At 44.5% G+C, this 24,977-nt stretch overlaps 3 protein-coding genes and 1 long non-coding RNA gene across 4 annotated transcripts; 2 read left to right on the top strand and 2 right to left on the bottom strand.

Annotated features, from left to right (window-relative positions):
* Positions 1-1,281: 1,281 nt before the first annotated feature.
* Positions 1,282-3,683, bottom strand: LOC135618408 (uncharacterized). The gene is made up of 3 exons (XR_010488993.1): positions 3,368-3,683; positions 2,063-3,243; positions 1,282-1,988 (listed from the first exon to the last, which is right to left on the bottom strand). It is a non-coding gene; the product is annotated as an uncharacterized LOC135618408 (long non-coding RNA).
* Positions 3,684-7,217: 3,534 nt separating this feature from the next.
* On the top strand, positions 7,218-10,630 carry LOC135619954 (protein LONGIFOLIA 2-like). The gene is made up of 4 exons (XM_065122478.1): positions 7,218-7,647; positions 7,724-9,067; positions 9,185-9,377; positions 9,554-10,630. Exons 1-4 carry the CDS (start codon positions 7,486-7,488, stop codon positions 10,153-10,155), a joined length of 2,301 nt encoding a protein of 766 aa, XP_064978550.1. The 5' UTR covers positions 7,218-7,485; the 3' UTR covers positions 10,156-10,630.
* Positions 10,631-11,303: 673 nt separating this feature from the next.
* On the top strand, positions 11,304-14,435 carry LOC135619952 (protein LIKE EARLY STARVATION, chloroplastic-like). Its single transcript, XM_065122476.1, has 5 exons — positions 11,304-11,738; positions 12,548-13,206; positions 13,358-13,554; positions 13,632-14,009; positions 14,123-14,435. The coding sequence occupies exons 1-5, from the start codon at positions 11,327-11,329 to the stop codon at positions 14,133-14,135; spliced, it is 1,659 nt and encodes a 552-aa protein (XP_064978548.1). The 5' UTR covers positions 11,304-11,326; the 3' UTR covers positions 14,136-14,435.
* Positions 14,407-18,862, bottom strand: LOC135619953 (ATP sulfurylase 1, chloroplastic-like). The gene is made up of 5 exons (XM_065122477.1): positions 18,134-18,862; positions 16,218-16,623; positions 15,704-15,964; positions 14,909-14,995; positions 14,407-14,816 (listed from the first exon to the last, which is right to left on the bottom strand). Exons 1-5 carry the CDS (start codon positions 18,682-18,684, stop codon positions 14,679-14,681), a joined length of 1,443 nt encoding a protein of 480 aa, XP_064978549.1. The 5' UTR covers positions 18,685-18,862; the 3' UTR covers positions 14,407-14,678.
* Positions 18,863-24,977: the final 6,115 nt, after the last annotated feature.

The following is a 24,977-nucleotide window of genomic DNA, read 5'->3' as shown; positions in this document are numbered from 1 at the left end:
ATTATCTTGTTAAATGAAAAATAAATTGTTCTGTCCTTTCTTGTTAGTATTTTATTTATTATACACCTTTAGATTTAGTTCATCTTGATGTATGTGTCTATCCGTTTTACTTGTAATGGATGAATGTCCATTCTATTGTCATCTTTGCTGATGATTTTTTATGTTTTACATGGATTTATTTGATGTGTAATTGATTTTAGTTATTTGATATATTTAAAAATATTAAAAAAAAATCAAACTTCATTTTCTCATACCATTAAAATCCTTCAATCTAACAATGCCTAAAGATGCAAATCTAAATCAACATGAAACTATTTTTTAGTTTTTCATGCTTAGGAATATTTCAACAAAATGGATGTGCAACACAAAAGCTTTTATATATATATATATATATATATATATATATATATATATATATATATATATATATATATTTGGAATTCATGTTTTTCTTCAATCTACTTATGCTCTTACCGCCATATATGCAAATTAATGGCATCTCATCTTGTGTTATTGTTCATCAATTTGATATGACCAACTTTGTGATAATACTCTCAGCTATTCCATCTTAAAAGTTTTTGGGTGTACCTATTTTGTTTTCTTCAAACTTATAAATCTAATCATGTAAACTTTTAAAAGCACAGAATAAATTCTAATATGTTTTTTTTTTTCTCAACATGTCTGTCCCCAGTGAGACCCTATTATTCACAATCTGATAATCTAACTATTAGTCCCTCTAATACTTTGGCATGTTTGCTGATTTTGGATCATTTGACATAAGTTCTCATACTACTATTCATCATCAACAAGACATATTTACCAAGATATGATCATCATGATAATTTAATTTATTAGGTTTCAATTTTAAATTGGTTTCTACTAAGCTGTCTTATGTTTTCATGATGTCAGAGTTGCTACATAAAAAAATAAAATAAAATTAATACCCATTGATTATGATGATTAACGAGATTTGATATTCCCTAAGAAAAAAGAATTGATGTTCCTTTATTTATGTAAATCCTATAATTTATTGACATCGAAAGCCAACCTGAGAACCGATGAAGCATGAAATCAGGGATGATGGATCCAACCGTGTTGTACCAGAGCTCTGCAGCCCATCTTGAAGACCCCCTAAACCAGAGCTTCCATTATGCGATTCATTCTGCAAACGATGACAATGCGACATGTCATCCTTGTTGTAAGAAAAAGATAAGTTCAATCCTTCGTGGAGGCTCTAAATGTTTGGAAAAGCGTAGTACAAAGAGAAGTGTGAACCTGGTGAAGGTGGGAACTCCGGAACTTTGTGCGCACATAAAAGGAAGTTGCCGTGGTGGTCCTCTGCATCGCGGGGGGAGAGAGAGAGAGAGAGAGAGGTGTAATCATAATTATCCTGTAGCTTTGTCACTCACGGGCTCAGAGACGCCCGACTCATCACTTCATTTCATTGGCCGTAAGCTCAGGGATGAACACTCGCACAGTTTCCCGCGGACCGTAGAAAGTGTTTCAGCTTGACTGCAGACAATTGTGATAAGTCATCTCGTCCAACAGCCTCGAAGAAGAGTCACAGTCGTCGTCTTTGGTTCCTGGTCTTCCCAAATAAACCTATCCCCCTCCGCCACTCGTGAGCCGCGAAAGCTCATCGACCTATTAATTTGTCCGTCGAAGAAGGCTTCAAGCCGCCTCGTACTTGGCCACAAACTGTCCTTTTTCCCCTCCATATGCTCATTATAACATTCTCCGAGACGAGTCTTCTAGTAGTCTAAACCTGCAGAAGATACCGACTGCATGGTTTTTGATGTTCCAGCCATGACAACAGCAGCATTTTATACATCTCGTTTCCGTTCAAGAACCCATTTGTTGGTCATTTCTCTCGCAAACACTGAGCCGTGTAGATGAGACTGACAACTCCATGCGAGCAGGGTGACCAATGTTGGGAGCCGAGAAACTTACGACCCAAGCTTTGATCTTGCTGTTCCACATCGAAAGATCTGCCGATAGATATAATTATGGTGGAATCACGGAGTATCTCTTGGATTAAAGTAAGTGAATACCTGGAGCTCACCTACAAGTTTGGCCAGGATCAATGAATCCATTTGAACAAGGTCACCCTCTCCTCCTCGGAGCAGGAGACCTTTGGGACCATCATGCTCAGCTAGAATCCAAATATGTAGAGCTTTTGAAGGTACACACCAGTGCAAGAGATGCAGCCTGCTGCCGCACTCCGCTTCAATGCTGGCTCAACCCTGTGTTTGCCTTCAAGGCCGGTGGTCCTCCCCTCCTACCGATACGGCCGGCACAATCATCCGAGTTCACCTGCAACAGCAATTGAAGAATGCATTAGTCTCTCCAGACTCCGGTGAAGCCTAATCGAACAGTGCGGATGAATTACTGGGAGTGTGGTGCCGATGCACAAGCAAGGCCTACGTGTTGGAGACTCTTGGGACCATCACCCCTATAGCTGGGATCCAACTCAATGAAACTTTAAAGGTGATGCACACCGCTGCTGCAGGCAAGCAGCCAGCCGATGGTCCTCCACCGCTCTTCAATGCTTGTTCAGAATGTGCCACCTTGTAGGCTGACAATTGTCCTAGTGACTGCAATAATGGAATGAGTGGGGTGGACAGAACAATCCAAGTCCTTGCTGCATAATAACTCTCAATTCAGAAGCCTGTAAATCCTACTAGACAGTCACAAGCTGACAAAGGCAAGCAGAAACTTTCTGGTATCGGCGCAAAAGTTGGCTCAGTCAAGTTGCTCTGGGACATGGAAGGTTGCTGCTCCTCCTTGTGCAAGATTAGCTCATGCTCAAGTCATTGCAAAAATATTGATCTGATTCAGTCATATTGTCAAGCAGCTGGGCTGCATGCTCCGATTGCATCATCAACATCATCATGTTGTATCGGATAAACCAGCTGATGTTCATGTGTCAGTGGTTGCTTATTTGTCATCACTCCTGACACCACATAGATACCAGGTTTGGCAGTTTGACTGATTGACCTGGTGACCTCAGAGCCACAATAATGATCCACCTGGCTTTCAGTGTGAATCTTTGTCCCCCCCCACCCAAAGGTAGGTTCAGCAGGGAGTGGCTCATTACTGAACCTGTTGCTTTGCCATTGGATGGATCTCAGCATTCTGACAGCTTCCTTACGGTTGTCCTGCGAGGGATAATTCTCCAAGTAAAGCATGCACCTCCGCTCCTCATATGTGTCATGACTATCCACATTCGAGCAATTCCCGCAGCTAATATCATGCAAACAAATATACAAAGAAGAAGGTAATGGAAGAGGATTCAGATTCTGGCACTCGCTGAACATGGCTCTGAAGAAAGAACATCAAATCACAGTAAGTTATCTGATACGTTTACCTAAGTGGGCTGATGATAACATCACCATCGACCCGAAGGGCAGAAGGGATCACGAGCAAGTGAAGCTGTCCTTCACCTTCAATAATCTGTTTCGGATGCGTCACACTGTTGTCTTCAGAGATAACCTTGCGACTCTCTGGAAATGCCAGTAGCCCACTTGGCCGCCAATCATGTCAGATTAAGTCGCAAACATATATATCCACAGTGCCAACTGTGTGTATATGTGAATCATGAAACAGACGGATCAAGCTAGCGAGTGTGAGACGGAGAATAAATAGTTTCTACTTTCTAGTAGTCAAGTAACTTGACATCACTATCGTTATTTCCATGACATGAGTGTGTGCTTATTATAGTTTGCTTCATCACCATGTATTATGTCTTACATGAACAGCTTCGTATCCACAAACCAAGAAGGCAGACGTGAGGTGGGCACCGTCTCATGGCCACACACACACACACACACAAGATGGCTTAAGCTTTGGTTTCATTTTCCCAGGCATGGCGGGGAGAGTAACAAGACCTCAAATCACCCCCATCCATTCAAAGGGGATGATGTAACCTTGGGGCCTTATGCCCCTCATCTCATTGGTTCTCCCCAGAACCGAGCCCCTGTGCTCACTGTCATCACAGCAGAGATTGCAGGGTGAGGGGTACATGCCCTGGCCCTCACTCCAATTCCAGTCATAATGCTGTTGTTTCCTTGTATGCCACTCCCAAAAGATTCCCTCCTTGTTAACTAGAACTGTCACTGTGGCCATCTTTCTATCACATGGTCATCTCTTGAGATGATGGACTCTCTAAACTAGAGTGCCGACCAAGGATGATGCTTCATTGACTAAATCGGATGCCAGTCCACCAAAAAGATATGCTTTGTTGAGTTTGCAAGTGTAAGATGTGTTGCTGCTCTTGACAAGATGTTCATGCCAAAGTTTGATCCTCACTAACCCAACTTTGATTGGGATAACGACACAAAGTTTTGGGTTGATCCCATTACAACATAACCAGCCATATGAAATCACATAATCAGACCTCGTGTACTGTCATGTATATATATAGGCTATGATACTACTGATGATGGATAGATTTCCAAGCCCCAATCCTTCTCCAGTTAATTAAAGTTTGATTACTTTATTAAATTTTTTGCTAGGGACTCTCTTCTTCAAGTGTCATGGCCTACAAGGAATTTTGGCATTTTCCAAGAGATCTTTACCCCCAATCATGATGGACAGGTTTCTTACGCTCCTCTCCTTGGAAACCTAGGTCTACAAAATATAAGCTCAGCCTTAGCACTCATGATCATCGTAAATATTGAAATCATGGAGGAGATTACACACGCCAAGAAGCCTAACACTACTACCATTCTTTATTGAAGCAAAGGAAGAGAAGAGAATGGTTCAGAGCTGCTCAACAGAAACCCTAGATCTATCTCTAGCCGAATGGCCTCTGAGATCGTAGTATATAAAACTGTACCAAAGAAATCTATCTAGATTTGGTAGGAGAGTTTTTTTTTTAAATAGGTTGGTTTAGCCCAACCACAAGCCTCACCATTGTTAAAACACAAAAATTGTACGTGTCTGTAAGATCCGTCACAGAATATGAAAAAGGATCTCCATGGGCAATTGGATAAAGTAATTGAACAAATGGTGGCCTGATGGGATGTGAGAGTGGGGTGAAAGGGGTGGAAGAAGATACAAGGAATGCAGGCAAAGAGAGAGAACTGGGTGGCTGATCAAAGGACAATGGAGCCGTGCACTGGCCTGAGTGTTTGTGCCCTCCACAATCACAGAACCAGCGCATGGGAACTAGTGAAGAGCACGTACCTCATTATTCTGAGGCCCTGATATCCCTCCCCTTGATATGGATCAGATGGCTATGAGTGTGCTAGGGTTAAAGCTGGCCTAACCAAATGGTACACGTCACCCGCCTGCATGGATGGATGGATGCATGTGGGAGTGGGTGGTGTCAATGAAAAGCTATACAGCGGAACAAAGCCATCCATGCATGTAGTATACATACATGCTTTATGAGACCTTCTCCATGTGTGAGGAGCATGTAAAGGAGAGACGAGTGTGCGAAAAAAAGAAAGATTGGATCTCACATGGAAAAGCAAGGGAGATGGCCTTCCTTTTGTTCCTTCAGCTTTTTGCTTTGTCTGAACGTATGTTTTAGGAGATGGAGATCTGAAGAGAAGGGATAAATCTAATGCTAAAGGCTTCCACCCCACATGACCGCCAACCTCAACGCACAAGAGACCCAAGCAAAGAATGTTCATTGTGCTATAAATGTGCGATAGAAACATAAAGGAACAGCATGTTGCGGTGTAGAGAATGCGTCGCTGTTAGAGGAGCTGGCCGTGTCCCCATAATGTACAGTGTGTGTGCTCAGATGAATTATTAAGCAGGCAAATCAACAGTCTATATGATATAAATATGGATCCGATGGCCTCTGTAGTGGCATTGATTTCTCTGCAAAATCCTAACAGCTGTCTTGCAATGTAGTCATTTCTATTTTAATAGTTGCTTCATAATTATACTCCACCATTGGAATTTTCCAAAATTATCTTTTTAGGATCGATCGATATGGTCCCCTCCACAAGAAGCAGGTCCAGTCTGTAATAATTACATCCTATAATTTGTGTCGCTAACAGCCTCTTTTAGGATTTTAAGTTGGGTCTTATGTGCTCCGGATTCTATCGTCAACAAATACAAGCCGTCTCACATAATTGTATTTATAAAAGAAGGATAGACGTTGCGATATGGACCTGCCAAACTCTGGCCGAGTGAGGTTGAAGGTGCCGCGGGTCTCGTGTAGGGGGTACGCGTACGGCGGTCATCGGCCCAGAGGAGATGACCCTATTCATCATGATCATCGAGACATTCCACGGCCGACTCCCCCCACTTTTGCTGCTACCGAAAGGCTACATGGTCGTCGCATCCACGCCCTGCGTGTTCCCTCGGCTTTTCTACCGCCGGAGGAGTCACGTGACTCGCGTCACACGGCATGCCGTAGCCTTCGCGTAGTTACTCAAATTGGGAGTACGTAAGAGTGTACTGATCCATGGTCCTCTGAGAGCTACAGATTTGAGGCAGCCCTACGCACTTCTTATTTCATCCCAGCCAAACTATTATTTTCCTAATTCTAGGCCATCGTGAAGAGTGGATACACGAGAACAGACGACAAAATGCTGTGCCCCATACGTTTGGTGATGATAACATTGTACAGACTCGAGGCTCGGGTGACGCCGACGAAAGGTTCCGTGTGCTCACTATCACGGAGTGAAAAAGGTTAAAAGTGGTGCGGTCACCGGGAGGTACGTGAAGCGCGTTAATGCGAACACCTTAGCCTAACAGATGCTGGCTGGCTACATTCAAGTAGCGAAGAAAGAGGAGATGGCTCAACTTCATCCTTCAAGTGTTTCTTCAATCGAGTGAGGCTAAAATGAATCACGCACTCACCGGCGCAAAGTTAAAAAAGTTTTGGATGATAATGGAGATAAAACGAATCCTAAAGCCAACATCAACATCAGGTGTTGCTTGCCATGTGACATCCTAGAAATGGAAGCACCGCTCTGGCGAAACATTTGCACGCCCATAGCTGATTACTTTCACCACACCTATATGAAAATTATATTATCATTATATTGTTATTAATGTGATAGAAGTGGCTGTCACCGGAGCATACGGTAAAATAATTTTTACCGAGCGCCTCGTCGAGATGGAGACGACTCGCGTAAGAAAGAGCTGGGGAGGGTCTCGTCTCGTCGTCAAGCGGTCAAACTCGCCTGCAGCTCGAAAGGCGTAAAGGGGCGCCCCTAAAGCTCCCTCTCGCTCTGATGCCTGACTCTGCCCGCGCAAAATCCTATACTGCCCCATCGCGCCCAAGAACGGGGATGCGTTGGGCATTATAGGGAATCACTAGGGGCAGTAACGTCATTTAGTTGTCGAGCTCTGGTCTCTAAAAGCACTTCAGCGGGAGTTGCGATGAATAAAGGCTGCGCACAAGCGTTGCATGTGTGTGTGCGCGAAAAGGGTGCAGCTGAGTTTGGGAGCAGAGGAGTTGGAGGTAGGAAGAGTGGCCGAGATCTGACCTGAGAAGGTCGCCGGAGAAAGCGGAGGAAGATGACGCCCGGCGTCGGCAATGGGGTAGCCCAGGAGCAGCGCCTCGAGCGGCAGATCGACAGGCAGATGGGGTGCATGGCTGGGTTCCTCCAGATATTCGACCGCCACCACGTCCTCCCCGGAAGGCGCCACTACTCCGCCCGCCGCCTCGCCACCTGCTCGGTGAGAATGTTGGAGTTAAAACATGTGATTCATGTTTTTTTGGCTGCCTTTCTGATGGTCGGATGGCTTGTATCAGACTGCCGGATCGACGTCGCCGTCCGAGAGATCGGAGGCTTCGTCCTCGTCGTTCTTGAAGGAGAGCCACCCGCCGCCGTCGTCGCCAGAGGCCTGCTCGGAGAACCGCGCCGCGGCGGAGACGCCGGGGCAGCGGACGCTTCCGCTGCCATTCCCGGTCTTCGAGGCCAAGGATGGGGCGAGGACCACCTGGAGGCTCCGCGAAGGCCCAAGGCTCTCTCTCGACAGCCGCGCGGTGGTCGACGCAAAGGGCAAGCTCCGCCCCCGGGAGATCCGGACGGCTGTTCCGGTCCCCTCCGGGGACCAGTCTGACGCTTCTGAGGCGGCGGACGAGCAGCGTCGTTCCCCAAGTGTCGTCGTGCGGCTAATGGGGCTCGACGCCCTGCCCAGCGTCGGCGGCGTCTGTAGAACAGAGTTGGAAATGGCTGAACTCCGGCGATCTGCCTCCGAGTCCCGGGTTCGGAGAGACCCGTCGTACTACGGGTTCATGGACGCGGGCTCATTCCACAAGAGGCCGCCATTGCCATGCGAGGCCGCCCCGATCTCCACCAAGGAGTTCTTTAAGACGGTGAATCTGGCCCAGTTCAGGCTCAATGAGACAAAGAAGCTCGAGCCGACGCCAAGAACGAACTCTCTCCCGCCGCTCCACCGGAAAAGCTTCTTCGATGCGGAAGACTTCTTCCCGGAGCCTAAGCAGTCAGGAACTCTCTATATCGAGATCGAGAAGCGGCTAAGGATGCGAGGAATCGACGAACCGGCGAGGGATTTGGACACTCTGAAACAAATCCTGGAGGCGCTCCATTTGAGGGGGCTTCTCCATTCCAAACCCCGTGATAGCAGCGCCACCGGCCATCGAACTCTCATCTACGATTACCAGAGCCAGATCCCCAGCGACGCCCCGATCGTCATCATGAAGCCGGCTTCGAAGCCCCCGCAGCGTCCGTGGAGCGAGCCGCTGCCGCCCAGACCCGGCTCCTGTCGCCAGAGTGCTCCGCCAGTCCGCCGCGAGCGGGGGACGGTCGATCGGAGCATCAAGGGAGGAAACGAGCGGAGGAATCGAGCGCTTAGGTCGCCCGAGAGCCCGAGCTCGCCGGTGCAGAGGAGACATTTAAATGCGGTGGCCCAGAAGAGCGCGCAGCCCCAGCGGAGAATGTCGACCGTCAGTTCTCCAAGGTCGAGTCCAAAGAGGACGGGACCGGATCCGCTGGCCGTCCGATCGCCGAGGAGCCGGAGGCCAACGGCGGATGCGTCACCTAGGGAGAGGGTTTGCCCGCCGGCAGAGGACGACGCCACAACTATCATTTCTGGGAGTAGCATCTGTGCCTCCCCTCAATTAGACTTCGAGGTAGTATAACAACATCGACTAGTACTGCTGCTTGTTTCTCCTCATAAATACAAGTCTTTTGGCATTGTTCTTTTTGGACATGATTTGTTAATTGGAGGACCGGCGATGCATTTGCAGAGATCGGGGCGAAGGTTATTGGAGCGGTGCGACAAGCTACTACATAGCATTGCGGCGTTCACGGGGGCGGAGCAGGACACCGCGACGGACCAGCAGCCGAGCCCCGTGTCGGTGCTCGACTCGTTGTCCTACCTCGGCGAGGAGGTCTCACCCTCGCCTTCGCCCCTCGCCAAGCGCTCCATCGACTTCAAAGGTAGTGTAACGAAACCAACTCCCCGCCCTTCTCTACGCCCAGCTGTGGCCAACCTGGCAAGAGCACCTGTCTATTTCGCTTTCTTTAATAGACTGCGGCTTTTCCTGCTTTAGATTTAATCAGGACGGACCCTTTTTGCTTGATATTTGAGGAACTTGATGCAATCTGGTCCGCAGATCAAGTGGCGGACGACTGGGAAGAGGAGCATTGGTCTTCCGCGGCGTCAACGAATCATGGGTGCGGAATCGATGGGCCCGACATGGCGGACGAGGATTACGCTTACGTATGCGACGTCCTCCGCGCGTCCGACCGCTACGGCGACGCCTCCGACGCCGTGTACGCGATCCTGGAGAAGCGCCGATGCCGCCGCCAGGCCCCCGACAAGTCCAAGACCGCTTGCCTCCACCACCGCCTCGTCTTCGACACCGTGGCCGAGATCCTGGAACGCAAGCGCCACGTGTCGCCCTGGGACGCCTTCTCGCGCGCCGGGGGAGAGGAGGAAGCGCTGCCGAAGGTGTGGGCGGAGTTCCGACGCGTCCGGGTGCAGGAGGCCGCGGATGACCACGAGGGGGCCGCGTGCGGGGCCGTGCGGAAGGACATCGCCGCGGGGCGCGCCGACGGGTGGGCCCAGCCCGCCGCCGAGATGTCCGACGCCGTCCTCCACATCGAGCGGCTGATCTTCAAGGACCTCGTTGCCGAGACCATCCGCGACCTCGCCGACGCCGGCTGCGCGGCAGAGCGCCGTCCCCTTCTCCCCCGCCGCAAGCTCGTCTTCTGAAAGGGAAACGGAGGCAACATGTTCGTGGCGATGGAGAACAGGCGGTAAGGCTTGCGTGCAGTTAGTTCGAACGGTAGTTGTGATGTAACGGTAGTTCGAACGGTGGTGGGAGGCCTCGAAAGGGAGAGGTGGCAGCACATGTTGTTGCCCCTGTTGCGGGTGCAAAGCTGTACAAGTCCGCAGATGCGGTGGGGCTACCACCGTGACGTCCTCCGCTCTGCCATCAAAGAGCGATGTCGCTGCTGCTCTTCCCGAGTTCGTTTGGACCCCGCCCCAACTTTAATGAGAATAATTACCACAAACACGTCGTGTGCACCATTAGAACGTCCCTTCCACCTGCTTTCAACCAGTACCATCTTGACATGCACATGGTTTGTTATGATTCCATAATAGTGGAGGAGCAACGGAGCGAGAACTCCGGTACTCGATCCCCGATAAGTAGTGACGTTCCGGTTTGATCGATGTAATTGGAGAATAGGGCGCAACCCGCACAAGCAAATCAAAGCTTTTTCGCTCTGACGAGCGGCTAACTCATTTGGATTTATTGGAAAGATATATCTTTTGATTTAGTGAAGAACGAGCGGCTAACTAAGTGTGCTAAAGAGTGAAATTGATATTAACTAGTCCAGAAAATGTCCTAAAAAATAATAGCTTGATCTAAAAAAATTTAATGTAAATAAATAAATTAATAATTAAGTTCACTTCTTATTTGTTTCCTAAATTATTTGAAACAATTTTATAAGTCGGGCCCTTAATCCTTTCCATAATATATTCTGCAGTGCAGTTTTAATATAATCAATCACGATTAAGCATATGGTAAGTATCACATCCCCCCAGAATGGTACGTGGTTTTGTGAGGGCTGCGCAGGAAGCAGCCGACCAACGGCGTAGGAACCTCCACGTGGCAACTTCGCACCGCTCTCGGATTACGAAGCCCAAAGCCCAACTCGCTCGCTCCAACTCACGAGTGGGTAAGATGAGACAGCCAACAGAAAGCGAACGACGCATCGCTCCCTCCCTTCGATCCCAAGCAAAGCATGAACTTTTCCGTTGGCATTAAAGAAAGTAGTTACGGATTATAACGAACCCCAGAAACTTACGATCGAATATTTTTCCCTCTATAAGAAGACCATTCTGTGGCATTCCCCAACTCCTCCCCCAATTCTTGACGATGTCGGTGCAACTTAGCGCCTGCGCCCGCGCCAACCTCCGCAGCGGTCTCCTCCCTGCTGCGCCCTGGCGCGGCGGGCGGAGACCGCGGTGCGCCGCAACAGCCGCCGGCCCCGACGGCAGCTCCTACCTGGACATGTGGAAGAAGGCCATGGAGCGCGAGCGCCGGGTCCTGGCGTCACGTCGGATCGCCGCCGAGGGGGGCGAAGGCGGGAGCGTGGAGCCGTCGCTAGAGGCGAAGACGGAGCACTTCAACAAGCTCCTCCAGGTTCCCACGGAGGAGCGGGACCGGATCCAGCGGCTCCAGGTCATCGACCGGGCCGCCGCGGCCATCGCCGCCGCCCGCGCCCTCCTCGACAAGTCCCCTCTCCCCGCCGCCTCGGAGCCCCCCGATGCGTCTCCGACTCAACAAGGTGCGTAACCCCGCCGCCCTTTCTGCTTCGACTGGGTTGCACCATTAAAGATTCGTTCCTTGCACTTTCTTGGGATTAATCGATAAACAATCAAGAATTAGTTCCTCATCTCAGTATTTGCACATCTTTTTTCCCGTAATAACGAATGATGTCTCTCTTCATTACTGAAAATTTAGTCTGCATGTTTCCTAATTCAGCAAGATTGCATTCTTGCAACTCTATTCTTTCAAGTCTCGGGAATATTTCTTGTAAGAAGGCATAAGTCACATGTAGGAGCACTTCCAACTCTTCATAAGCAATGTTTTACATTGACAACACAACACTGTGGTTTACAATACATCATTTTGTGCTTCACATCTTCTTCATTTCTCCAGTGGCATATGCACACTTGACATATAGGTATCACTTCTGCAGGTTAATGAATCAATATCCCTAGTATATGATATGTGAGTAGTCCAATTGCGTTGGAATTTTGGACCTGATAACTTGATAGACATCTCGTCATGTTGCCCAAAATGCTTAACTAGCCCTAAATACCATTGCAACTATCCTCCAACACCCCCACTTGTAGCTTGGGGCTGGATTGGAGAGTCACAGTTGCTGTTCATTACATGCATTCTATCACCAACATTTGAATATGGATTTTCCCTGATACGATAATGATAGCTTGATGTAGATTGTTTCTCTTCTTGTCTACTACGTGTAACAAATGATGACAACGTTCATTTTCCGCCACTTGAGCCATATCTAATGTAAAGCAGAAACTTGGACTGGTGATTGCTTTTACTAGAATTCTTCCTTTGAATCAGGATTGCAGCAAGAACATTCAGAGTTCTATCAATCAGGAAATGCACAAAATGGATCTCCTGGCCCGGATTTTTGGTCATGGTCACCTCCTTCAGACAGCCAGAGAGAACCAATCGGCGATGGCACTGGCCTCAAGTCTGCACGGAAACTAAACTCACAACCACATCCATCCCATTCCGTGATCGAAAAGGAGAAGTCTACAGAGTTTCTAGCAATCCCTCTAGAGAGCACATTATCTGAAGTCAAACACAATCCTCCTCTTCCTCCACTTCAGTCCCTCGTAGAGGTTGATAAAGTGGAAACATGCACCACAGAGGAGCTGTCTACTGCAGCAGAGGAGAAAAAGGTCGATGAGCTATTCTCAAGAAATGCAGCTGAGGCCGCCGAAGCTCTCGGCAAGAGCAATGAAGAATCAGATCATGGTGTTAATCCGGATGGTTCAAAGTGGTGGAGAGAGACAGGAATAGAACAAAGACCTGATGGGGTGACTTGCAGGTGGACATTGACTCGGGGTGTGAGCGCAGACAGAACTGTCGAGTGGGAAGACAAATTTTGGGAGGCTGCTGATGAGTATGAATACAAAGAGCTCGGTTCGGAGAAGTCTGGACGTGATGCGTTTGGAAACGTTTGGCGTGAATTTTGGAAGGAATCGATGTGGGAGGTGAGAATATATCTACCCTTTTTTCCTGGTTTATTTGGGTAGTTTAGAAGAAGAAAGACATGGATTGCCCTCATGACCGCAATTGATCATATTCATCGAGCATGGGTTAGGATTTCTGAAGTGGTGAAACGTGTGTCTTTTGGCTTTTCAGGACACGAGGATTGGGCTAATCCATATGGAAAAGACGGCGGACAAATGGGGGAAGAACGTCGAGGGCGAGGAGTGGCAAGAGAAGTGGTGGGAACACTATGATGCTTCCGGGCAAGCTGAAAAATGGGCCCATAAATGGTGTTGCATCGACCCCAGGACACCATTGCAAGCTGGCCATGCTCACGTTTGGCACGAGAGGTATTTGATTCGCCTCGTTTGATGTCGTAAGAGAACCTCGTGATTACACCACGATGATCCGATGTTGTTTTCTGCAGATGGGGGGAGAAGTACGACGGTAGAGGTGGCAGCATGAAGTACACGGACAAGTGGGCGGAGCGGTGGGAAGGCGATGGGTGGTCGAAATGGGGGGACAAGTGGGACGAGCACTTCCACCGGAACGGCCACGGGGTGAAGCAGGGGGAGACGTGGTGGGAAGGGCGGCACGGGGGGGAGCGGTGGAACCGCACCTGGGGGGAGCAGCACAACGGCACCGGGTGGGTTCACAAGTACGGCAAGAGCAGCAGCGGCGAACACTGGGACACGCATGTGCAGCAAGAGACATGGCGCGAGACGCACCCGCACTACGGCTTCGACCACTGCTTCGAAAACTCCCTGCAGCTGCGCGCGGTTCGCAGACCGCTCGACGACGCACCGTAAACGACAGACCAAATCGCTCCTTTCTCTTCTTCTTCGTCATACAATCATACATATCCAGAGTGATAACCATGATCGGTGTCTCGTGTGTTTGTTTGTCTGTTGTCATCAGCAAGCAGTCATAGGGAAGAGACTGGTTACACATTTTTTTGGTCGAGACGGATGATATACAACTGCAGTTTGATCGATGGTTGATATTGCTATGACTTGAATCGAGCGAGCTTTTCCAGGTTCCTCCTGCGGTAAGATCACTGTAGCAGAATCAGCATTTATAGCTCTTGTTAAGAACTCGAGTCGATTCTCGTAATTTCACATGCAGAATATATACCTCGTGACATTTTAGCTCGTCACGGTCTCGATCAGTTCCCATAAACTTCATGCAACAAAACGACACGATTGTTGCAATGGATATCGGTGTTTGTACACATTTTATTGCAGCCATTGCTTCACATAGCACACGTAAGTCAGTGAATGCAGAGTCTGTACATACATGCTGTGGTAACAGTTCACAGCTTCATCGAGTTCTTCATCGTCACGCTTGCACACACACAAGGAGTTATTGCATACAAAGTACGTACACACATTGCAAGTAGTACAGGGTTTCTTCATCCATTTCTTTATCATACACGGAGAGCCAATATGCTGCTTGATGAGCAACCTTTCTCGGTTCAAGCCGGAACAGCTTCGCGGAATTTGTTGGCTCCCTGTGGAGCCACGCTATCATAATACTCGACCAATACGTCCCATCCACCCGGGCACATAAAGCCATCTGGTGGATTCTCTCTGTTCTTTGCGAGAGTCCGCATCTACAAGAAGAATTTAGCGTATTAACAATGCTACCTCAAAAGCAGTTCTATATGGTGTTGATTAGCATGTTCCCCAGCAAAACAGAATTTACCTTTGTACCGGAGATGAAAAGAAAATCCTGATGTCTGGATGGATCAAAGAAAGCCATTTTCTTCTGCTTCTTGTCATAGGCAGCTACCTAAACTTGTATCAAGAAACAAATGCTTAGAACCCACATCGATCCCCAAGATACTTGAAGCATTAAATCTGTTGTGTTGCATTAATCAGCAGTAAAGGATGCATTGTTAAAAGGAACAAGTGAAGGAATTGGTGAAGATAGGTAGGTAATTCCATAGATTTCAGAATATAACAATAGGGCCACTTGTAGTTTATCAAACAATGACATCAATACAGAAAGCCTATGAAACAGTTAAAGTTTCTACTAGGTTTCCCAAATCATAGATCACCTAATGATCTATATCATACCGAACTCCTACAACGAAATAAACTAACGGGTCATGCTGAGGCCTAGCATGTGATACATAAACAACACAATGTCGGTATTAACAGGTACCATATAATGTACAAGTGAAAAAATGGGATAAACATGGTTGTAAAAGCTTATAAATGTAGTGTCAAGAATAGCTTGTAACAGGATTAAGCTTCCACCAAGTTTTCCAACTATGAAAACGTTTTCCTTTATTTCAGCTTAACCTCTGATCCATATGGATCAAGCAAGGGTTTTACATTTGGAATTGTATTTTGTCTCCGTTATCCTTAAATCTAGTGTAGGCGGTAAAGCTATGTATCTAATTCAGGAGAAGAAAAAAAAAAGCTTAATCTCGAAAAGACCATACAGCTACTTAAGCAAATCATCAAACTGAAATTTCTCAAGCGTTTGAAATACCTTGAACGGTAGGATGTTAAGCCTTTCGAGACCTGGAGCCATGCTGAGCACCTTCTTCCCATGGTTAGCGTCATAAAGGTCCCTTTTCTCTATTGGGTGACTCATACCTGCTGGGTCCCTGCCCACAATGTAGAAATTTGCACCAGCATTTATGCGTGATTTTGCATGCCATTGAACTTCAGTTGGGCCAGCATAGTGCATGGGGGAAGGGAAAATCGCAACAACGGTAGTCTCCGGGTTAAGAACACCATCCTCGAGAACCTATGAATACCAAAGTTGCAAAGGGGTAAGCATATATATATATCTACAAAGGCATGATTTAAATTTCAGATAACGTGTGTGTGGGGATAGAGATGCATAACCTAGTATCTAGAAGGATATATGCCAAGACTGCTACAGGGTACAAACATTTGAGTATGGAATTCTACAGGAAGATAAATGAAAAAGAAAAAGACCCTGGATGATGTGCATATTATCATAAGGAAAAATATATGGTAGTTGTATTAGTAATAACCTTCTCATGTTGCTTCATTCTCCAATGAAGGGGTACATCATCAGCTTTCGTATAGCCTCCCAAGGGATGAAGCAAAAGAATTGGGTTTTTGTAGCCCATTTCAAGAAGGCATCTACGAGTGTCTGTCATAAGCAAGGCATGGCCATTATGTACGGGATTGCGCAGCTGGAAGGCAAATACTGCATCTGCATTGCGCCTAGAAAATTCTTCACGGAGTTCAGCTGGCGATAGGCGGTATTTATCAAGACCATCATTGTACTTAATTCGTTCTATAACCTCTAAGTCTCCACCAATTAGCCAGTTTCCAGCGTTTGTTATTGCTTCCTCGATATATGGCAGCCCAGGAGCTGTTGTTCCCCATGTTCTTGCAATGCGTTCTTCTTTGTTATGCTTGTAGATCTCAATGCTTCAAAACACAATCAACAAGGTTCCTAAAAATCTAAAATAATGTTGGAATATGCATAAATTAATGGGCTTTGATAAACAAGATTGACAGAACAGCCTTGTCAAATGCAGCCTATTACAAAAACCAGTGAATTGTCGATCAATATTAAGTCGCTGGTGACTAGTGTTTGACAAAGGTAATAGGGTAGCATTAGGCACCTTATTTGATATCGAAAGATAAGTATTAGAGTGTGCCAAAACCGCATATTAGTTTTATTTGAAGATTGATTGAAAATGTAAAAGAAGAGAAACAATGAGGCAAAGAACAAGTAATAGAGGCAGGAAACAGCATAATTTTTATGAACGTAACTAATGAAAAAAACAGGCTACTTTTTGTCAATTTCAAACTCTTATGACACTAAGTAGTCATCATGAAACAGCATCTACAGAATGCATAACTAGATGAGTCGGACTTGGTGTTGCAAGCATGATGAAAAAGGTGCAAATTTGGTATACCCTCAAAAATAGAAAAAAAAAATTCTCAAGCTGCATTATTTGGCCTTCAGCCTCAAAGAATCATTTTGTTATATAGAAAGAAAAGGTTACAATTGCAAGAAACAGCACTATTATAGTTTCACAATGAATAGAAATATTATACAAGTTTCATTCCATGAGTCATTCATAGTTAATCATAGTTTAAAAAATTTATGTATGTCACTGGCTGGCTTGTAAGTGTCCCATAATACCCATTGTATGAGTGAATCCCTAGTGTCGACAGGTTCCCGACGTCATTAGATATTCTCAGCGTAAAAAAGCAAACTTTAACTAATAGTAAACAATTCTGAAATCTGGACCTAGGAATCCTTACTCGACGATGCAATTGTGTTTTTGATGAGTAAGCATTTCTTTATTCGTAGTACTCTTATCAACTGGATGTATTATTAGTCAATGTGTCATTAGAACAAAGACCACCAGTGCAGATCAAAATTAAATTATTATTAACGAACCTTGGCATCAAACAATACATCTAAGCTAAATTAATAAAGCAAAACAAATCAATCTACTGCCCTCCCAGAATCAATGGATTTTGCATGAATGAAGAAGGCACAATGGCACTGTCACCATGTAAAAAGGCAAGATCAAATTTGAACAATCCATCGATTTACCAAGGTACGACAATTTAACTAATAAAGCAACAAAGCCTAGTTATTATCTACAATCACAGGTAATTATCGACTAATGTAACACGAATTTAAGTGCTGTCAACTTCTAAGACATCACAAAAGGGCAACAAAACTTCAATGGAAGACACACCCAATAACACTGAAGAGACTGTCACCGTAATGCTTCAAAATTATAGAGGCAAAAGAAAAGAGACGACTACTGACTCCGATAAGTAATCATGCATTCCCACCACAGTTAACCATCAACTAATATCAATCAAGAAATGTCGGCCAACACAAATCACATTATTATAGTAACTGACAACTCTTTTCCTACATACAGAGGTAAAAGAAGCGAAATTTACTTACTCGCTCAAGATGGCGACCGGCTTGTCCCGGGCGTCAACAAGCGCGATCCTGCGGCGGTCGCCAATGGCCCGTTTCTGGGCGTCGTCGATCGCGAGCACTATCGGGACCGACATGTTGGCGATGGACCCGTCTCCGAGGCGAAGACAGTTGAAATGAAGTGTTTGGAGGAACTCAGCTTCCCTCATGAACCCGCAAAGCGGGCTCGCCCACCCTTCGCTGAGCACGTGGACCCACTCGAGATCGATCCTCGAGAGCTTGATCTGCGGACACCGCGCCGCATCCCGGCGGAGCGCCTCCCTCGCCGGGCCCTCCGGCGCAACGAGGTCCACCAGCGTGCCGCCGTCGGGTTCGATCAGGCTGCAGGACGCGGCAGCGGCGGCGCGGCGGAGGGCAGTGCTCCGGCCTTTGCCGACGGCGAAGGGGACGGGGACGGGGACGGGTGGGGGCAGCGCGCGGCGGAGGCGAGCAGGGAGCTGCGGCCTAAGAGGATTGGAGATCGAGTGGAGAGAATTTGGGGCTATGACGGCGATGAAGGCGGCCATGGAAGCCATTGCTGGAGGAAAAATGAGATCTTTTCCCCCCCTACTATCGCCCCGGCTCTTCTAATAGATTTGGATTCGGGTGGGGATTACAGCGTGTCCAACTTGGCGTATATATATAGTTTAATGCCTAGGAGTGGGAGCAACGAACCTCGACGGGCGCGGCGGGCAGGTTCATTCTCGCGAAAGCGGAACTGTTAGCGGGGATGAACGTGGACGGAGGAGGTGATCGTGTTGTGAGTACTTATCTGCACTTGGGTACCTTTTTGATGTTGCTGCCTCTCTTTCTTTTCCTTGGATAGCGAAGAAGAAGAAGAGGACGAAGAAGAAGTCCAATGGTGGACCTTCTCGTGATTAAGGTAAGACAAAGCGAAGACAGAGGTTCATCGAGAGGGAAACGGAAATGCCTAGGTTTGACCAGCAGCCCATGCAAAGCTTAGATCGCAGGTGGCTCAACATATATAATTTACTTCCTATCTTAGGTGAATTGAATGAATCATTAGAAGCATACTTGACAATAATATCTTACCCATTGTCTCCGTCGATCATTCTATTTAAAGGCTTAAGTGACGACTCGAGATGGATGCTTCGGCTTTGACTGCAATTGTGGTTTGACATCGATCAGAAGTACTCAATTTTGAGTGAAACAACAGAGAAAATAAAATTAATGATAAAAAAATATATTATTTTTATTTACTTTAAATTTAATTGAGTTTTACTTACCTTACTAGAAAAACACATATCTATATCATGAAACAGAGTAGTAATAATCCATTGCATATAAATACATACAAAGTTAATAAATATATTACGAAACATAAGTGACCATATAACTTGTGAAGGTAAATTAAAAAAATTACTTTTTTTATATACTTTTTTATATTTTAATATTTTTCAAATAAGCCATCTATTTATGGTTTTTCATAAATAGGTTCACGTGCGAAGCAGGTGCGGGACTCGACTCTGGATGTGGATGCCGCTTTCCATGTCAGGACTGCACTATCGGCACTACCGCTCCCACCTTCTTCATGCATCCTCTAAAATACTCGTCCAAATGTCCACTATCACTTCCGTAGGCTGCCTCGACTCAGCTCTGTAGCTACAGCAATGGCTTAATGCAAAAGCTCGCAGATTTGGACCGTGATAATTAAAATGAACTTTACCGGTGGAAGAGAAAGAAAGGGTGGTGAGGTTGAAGCCAGTTCAGGAGTAGCTGCTGTCAATGCTTGCCACTTGAATTAAAGAAAAAGAAAGACTATTTTTTTCTCAAAAAAAAATTATATTTCAGGTTATGTGATTCACAAAAGTGACTGCTCTATCCACCATCAAAGTTTGTTTTCTTCTATTTGGCAGTGCCTCAGATCTTAGAAAGCATACGATGAATCACATCTAGCTTAATATAGAATAGAACTTGTATCTATCTGAACGTTACAACTGCTATCTAGCTAATTTTTCATGGAAAAACAGCTTGATAGGGAGAATATTATTATAGAATGACACGTGTTTTTCGTATAATAATTAGGCTGAAAGAAGGATAGTAAAGTTAGTTTTTACCTATCTACTTATGTGGATATCAGACAAATAGTTATGGGTTATTTTTACTTTTGTCTCCTAAGTGAAAAAGAAACTAGTTCGGATTGTTAAAGATGATTAAAAACTATTCTTAAATAATATTCCACATAATACGTCGTTCATTCAATATTATATATAAAAGCATAATTTTAATATAGTTATAGGATCACTTTTTTATCATTGACAATTGTACTCATGTACCTCAGGTTACTAACTTGGGTATCAGATGGACCAGCATAGAAACTTCTCCTGATCTCGATCTTCACACAAGTGACACATTGGATGATCTCCTCGAGAGCTCAACATTTTCACCTGAGGCATCTCGGGCAATCTCCTTGAGTGCTCGATATATCCACATCGAAGGCACCTCGGATAACCCTATACATACGAGCTTTAACCACATCATGCTGACCTGGTTATTAATAATATCTTCCTATAACATTTTTGGAGTTAGAAAGATGGCTCGATATCGTAAGAACACTCACCCATTAATCATCTTAATAAACATCGGAACGAAGATGTATTACTCTTGACCCATCATACTTTCAACCAGGACAGCATTCACCCTTTTCGCACATTGGTGCATCTACCTTAATGCAAACTTCGATACGATATTGGCGTCTATTCAACGACTTGGGTCTCTTCTCCTAGGGATGACCTTAGGCTACCTCCTAGTCCCCGTTGAGGTATTTTTAAACCTCACTCAATAAGTATAGATGTTAACGGACATGATATAAATCATCGCTCTACTTTTACCCTAACTGGTCTAATAGATAATACCACTAACTCAACCATAATCCCTAGCTCCATCACCATTGGTACCCGTTGAGATTTCCTAACTCAACGCGGTGCCAATATCTCCAACCATGAAATTCAATGAATTGTACTACCCTCACTTTGCTTTACTTGAATCCAAGACCTAATCAACAAACTTGATAGAGGATTCCTTGCAAATCTAACAATGGTAGATGGTCTAGCATTTGGAGAAGATACAATGAGAGTTTTAACAATCAAAAGGAAGGCACTAGTCTACCCCATATCAAGTTAATCGTCATTCATCAAAAATATCTACGAGGAATCAATTCCAGTGAACTTTCGTCTCCCATCCTTGGAAGGGTTCAATGGTAGAATTGACTCGATGGAGTACATTACAACGTTCCATGTCTAAATATTATTATATGATATCTTAGATGTCTTAATGTGTCACACTTTCCCGACCAGATTAAGAGATCCGACAATATGCTCGCTTAAAGTAATTTTTCATTTACTCTTTTGCTTAGGTGGTGATAGAGTTTGAACTTCACTTCAGAACATATGCTCTCAACCTTTAGCAACAATACTCTTTGGGCTTAAGTAAGAGAGGAAGAAATACTCATAGACTTCGTTGCTCAGTTTACAAATGAGATACAAAGTATAATATATGCTTATCCATCACTTATAATATAGATCTTAATAATGGGGCTAAGGCCCTCCTATCTTTTATTGTTGTTGATAGAGAAGCTATTGATAATTGTACCTGAGGCATTAGGCTCAAACAAGCATGAGGAGTCATGATAGAGAAGCTAAAGTAGGAGCAACCATAATCAACTTTAACCTCGAGGTCATTGGGATGGAAAAGAAATGAACAACCTGAATTACCTCACCTAATGCCTGAGCTGACCTCTCTAAATATGACTAGAACCAAATTTTCCTATAGATAAAGAAGAATGAACTCTCATGAGACCCAACCCAATAAAGACCCATTAGCAAAAAGAGACAAGTTCAAGTGCTATCAATTCTACTAAGATCATCATGGCCACGACACTGAATAATATCGTGTTTGAAAAGAGTATATTGAAAAACTCATACAATTAGGATACCTTAGGTGGTCTGTTCTAAAGTACTGAGAATCATCATCCCAACCTAAAGTGCTAGTGGAGAAATAAATTAATATCATTAATAGTAGACCTACCTTAGGTGGTACATTTTCTCATGTTGTAAGTCTTATGCCTGAGCTACTATTGAAAAACATTCAATGATGAAGGGTGATATAAAGATAACTTTTAAGGAGGAAGAGGTAGGATACCTCGACTTAAATTATGATCATGCCTTGGTGGTCTTTATGAGGGTGATTAATGTTTAGGTGAAAAGGGTCATGATCGACACATGTAGCCTTACCGACATTCTTTACTTTAATGTTTCCTGAAAACTTGGGTTGTCAATTAATAACCTTACTTCAATGACTTCTTTATTGATAGGGTTTATTAGCAACTCCATCTCCCCTCTAGTGCATGTCATATTTAGAGATGAGTGCTACTCCAAAATAATATTGACTAAGTTCATGATGATGAATATTCCCTCATGATATGATTATAGGCTGACCCACACTAAATAAACCGAGGGCGATGGTGTTGACTTACCAAATGGTGATAAAAGTTTTTAAGAAGAGCTGACATCAGAAAGTCAAGAAGCAACCCAAAAGAGTCAGAGCAATCCTTCCCGAGGAGAGGAAGGTGCAACTCAATAATTTCCTCTAGAAGAATACTAAGGTGTTCGTATGGTTGTCAAGGAGCATAACAAGAATCAACCCCAATGTATGTCAACATCACCTAAATATTTCTCTCAATGAGCAACCAATGAAGCAAAGGCCTTATAAGTTTGCCCTTGATCATTAGCGAGCAATTAGTTAGGAGCATAATTCATTACCTAAGTATAGTACCCCTAATGACTCCCTAACATTGTACTTATTAGAAAATCTAATGACAACTGGAGAATGTGTATTGACTATATCGATCTTAATAAAGCATGCTCAAAAGATAGCTACCCCATTCATTCGATTTTTTAATTGGTTGATGCTTTATTTGGTCATGAGCTTTTTACTTTTATAGATATACTCTTAGAGTACAACTAAATTATAATGATGTTGGATGATCGAAAAAATATCTCTTTCGTAATGGATCGAGGCACATATTGCAGACAAGTTATATCTTTTGAGTTAAAAAAATATGAGAGCAATATACCAAAGGATGATAAATAAAATGTTCAAGTATCAAATCGAGAGAAATGTGAAAATTTATATGGATGACTTGATAGTGAAGAGCTAGATGACCAAAAATTTTGAAAAAATTCAATATGCGTCTCAATTCAACTAAATGGGTCTTCAAAGTTAATATAGGAAAGCTCCTCGGGTTTATCATGCATTAGAGAAGAGTATATACAAATTCTAAAAAGGCACAAGCCATATTAAAAATGTACTGTTGGTAAGAGAGGTTTAATATTTAATAGATTGGCTAGCAACACTTAATCAATTATTATCTCGATCCGATAAAAAATGTCTATGTTTCTTTTAAGCATCGAAGAACCTTAAAGGTTTTTAATGGATTAAAGAGTGTCAAGATGCATCTAAGAAGTTGAAGGTTCACCTCGCCAAGGTTTTAGGTCTCTATCTCACTACCACCTATATAGCTATCAACTAATTTCTTTTCTTTCTCTAAATATTAAAGTAAAATATTTTTTGGTCATCTCTCCCTAGTTTCTTTCCTCTAGCCTGTTTCCTACAAAATATGAGTAGTTCATCATGAAGAGAGTTTCCTCATTTTAGGTACAATTTACTCACATCAGCTTAACTTGTGTGTTTCAGGAATTGACCACAATTCTGAATTTTTCATATATTAGCTTCAGCCATGTTTATGTAAGGTAAAAATTGAGTCATATTATCTTTTGAAGCAAGGACCAAGTTATGTTTCAACTTTGTGCTCTTTAATTCCCTTCTCACCTCTTTGTTAATCCTAAATCTAATGTTTTGCTACAATATAGGGTTCATACTTCTTTCTATAACTACATTACAAGCCATAACCACCTAGCTAGATTCTGTATCAAACTTCAGAAGCTTGGAACCTAAAATGCTTTTTAAGAAGTAACATCAAGCAAAGTTGAGACATTATGATGGATAGGTGGATAAATACAAATATTTTAATATAATCGTGGATCAATTTGATTCAATTTTTCTGACTAATTTCATATACAAACCATCATATGATTGTTGTGGAAAGAGTATCATCGATCGTGAGTCAATTCGATTCGGTCCGGATCGGAAGGTGCGAGGGTGTTTGAGGAACCCGTATAATAGTCTTGCGAGGCAGTTGATGGGGCACTGACGTGTCCAAGGTGACTCTGAGAAGATCTTCGGATGGCTTTCGAAAGCTCGAGGTTAGGCCGAGGTGAAATCCAACTTGTTGGTGGGCTCCTCCACAAAGATTGGCATCAGAGGGAGTTTCTCAAATCGACCCCTCCGACATTCAAATTAGTTTATTTACGTGTTATGTAGTGTAAAATGAATTTTTTAGATAGATATCCGATTTTTGTACTTAATCAATCGAGGGAATCACTTGTAACAATCGCAACACTTTCCTCCTAGCGTTTAGTCCAAAGGGGGTGATAGGCCTAAACAACCCCTCATTCATCTGTAAAGGTTATAACGTCATCATTCTAGCATTTCATCTACGAGAGCGATATGCCTGAATAGTCTCCCGTGGACTATTATCTATGGAGGCCAATCGAGAGGGGGGGTGTACAAGCTAGAACTATTATCCATGGGACAATTGACCATAGAGGCTGATAGGGCTAGTCTTATTGACCCGTGGATTATTATCCACGGGGCTGATCGGTTATAACTGTCTCCATGTCACTTTTTCATTAGGATGACCCGGTCCTCATCTTCCACATTAGCACTTATTTAGCGATCAATCGGTGAG

The sequence above is a fragment of the Musa acuminata genome, chromosome BXJ2-8, assembly GCF_036884655.1.
Source record: "Musa acuminata AAA Group cultivar baxijiao chromosome BXJ2-8, Cavendish_Baxijiao_AAA, whole genome shotgun sequence".
In the NCBI taxonomy this organism is placed as follows: Eukaryota; Viridiplantae; Streptophyta; class Magnoliopsida; order Zingiberales; family Musaceae; genus Musa; species Musa acuminata.
The sequence above is the reverse complement of the archived record's forward strand: the minus strand, read 5'-3'. Positions and strand labels throughout refer to the sequence as shown.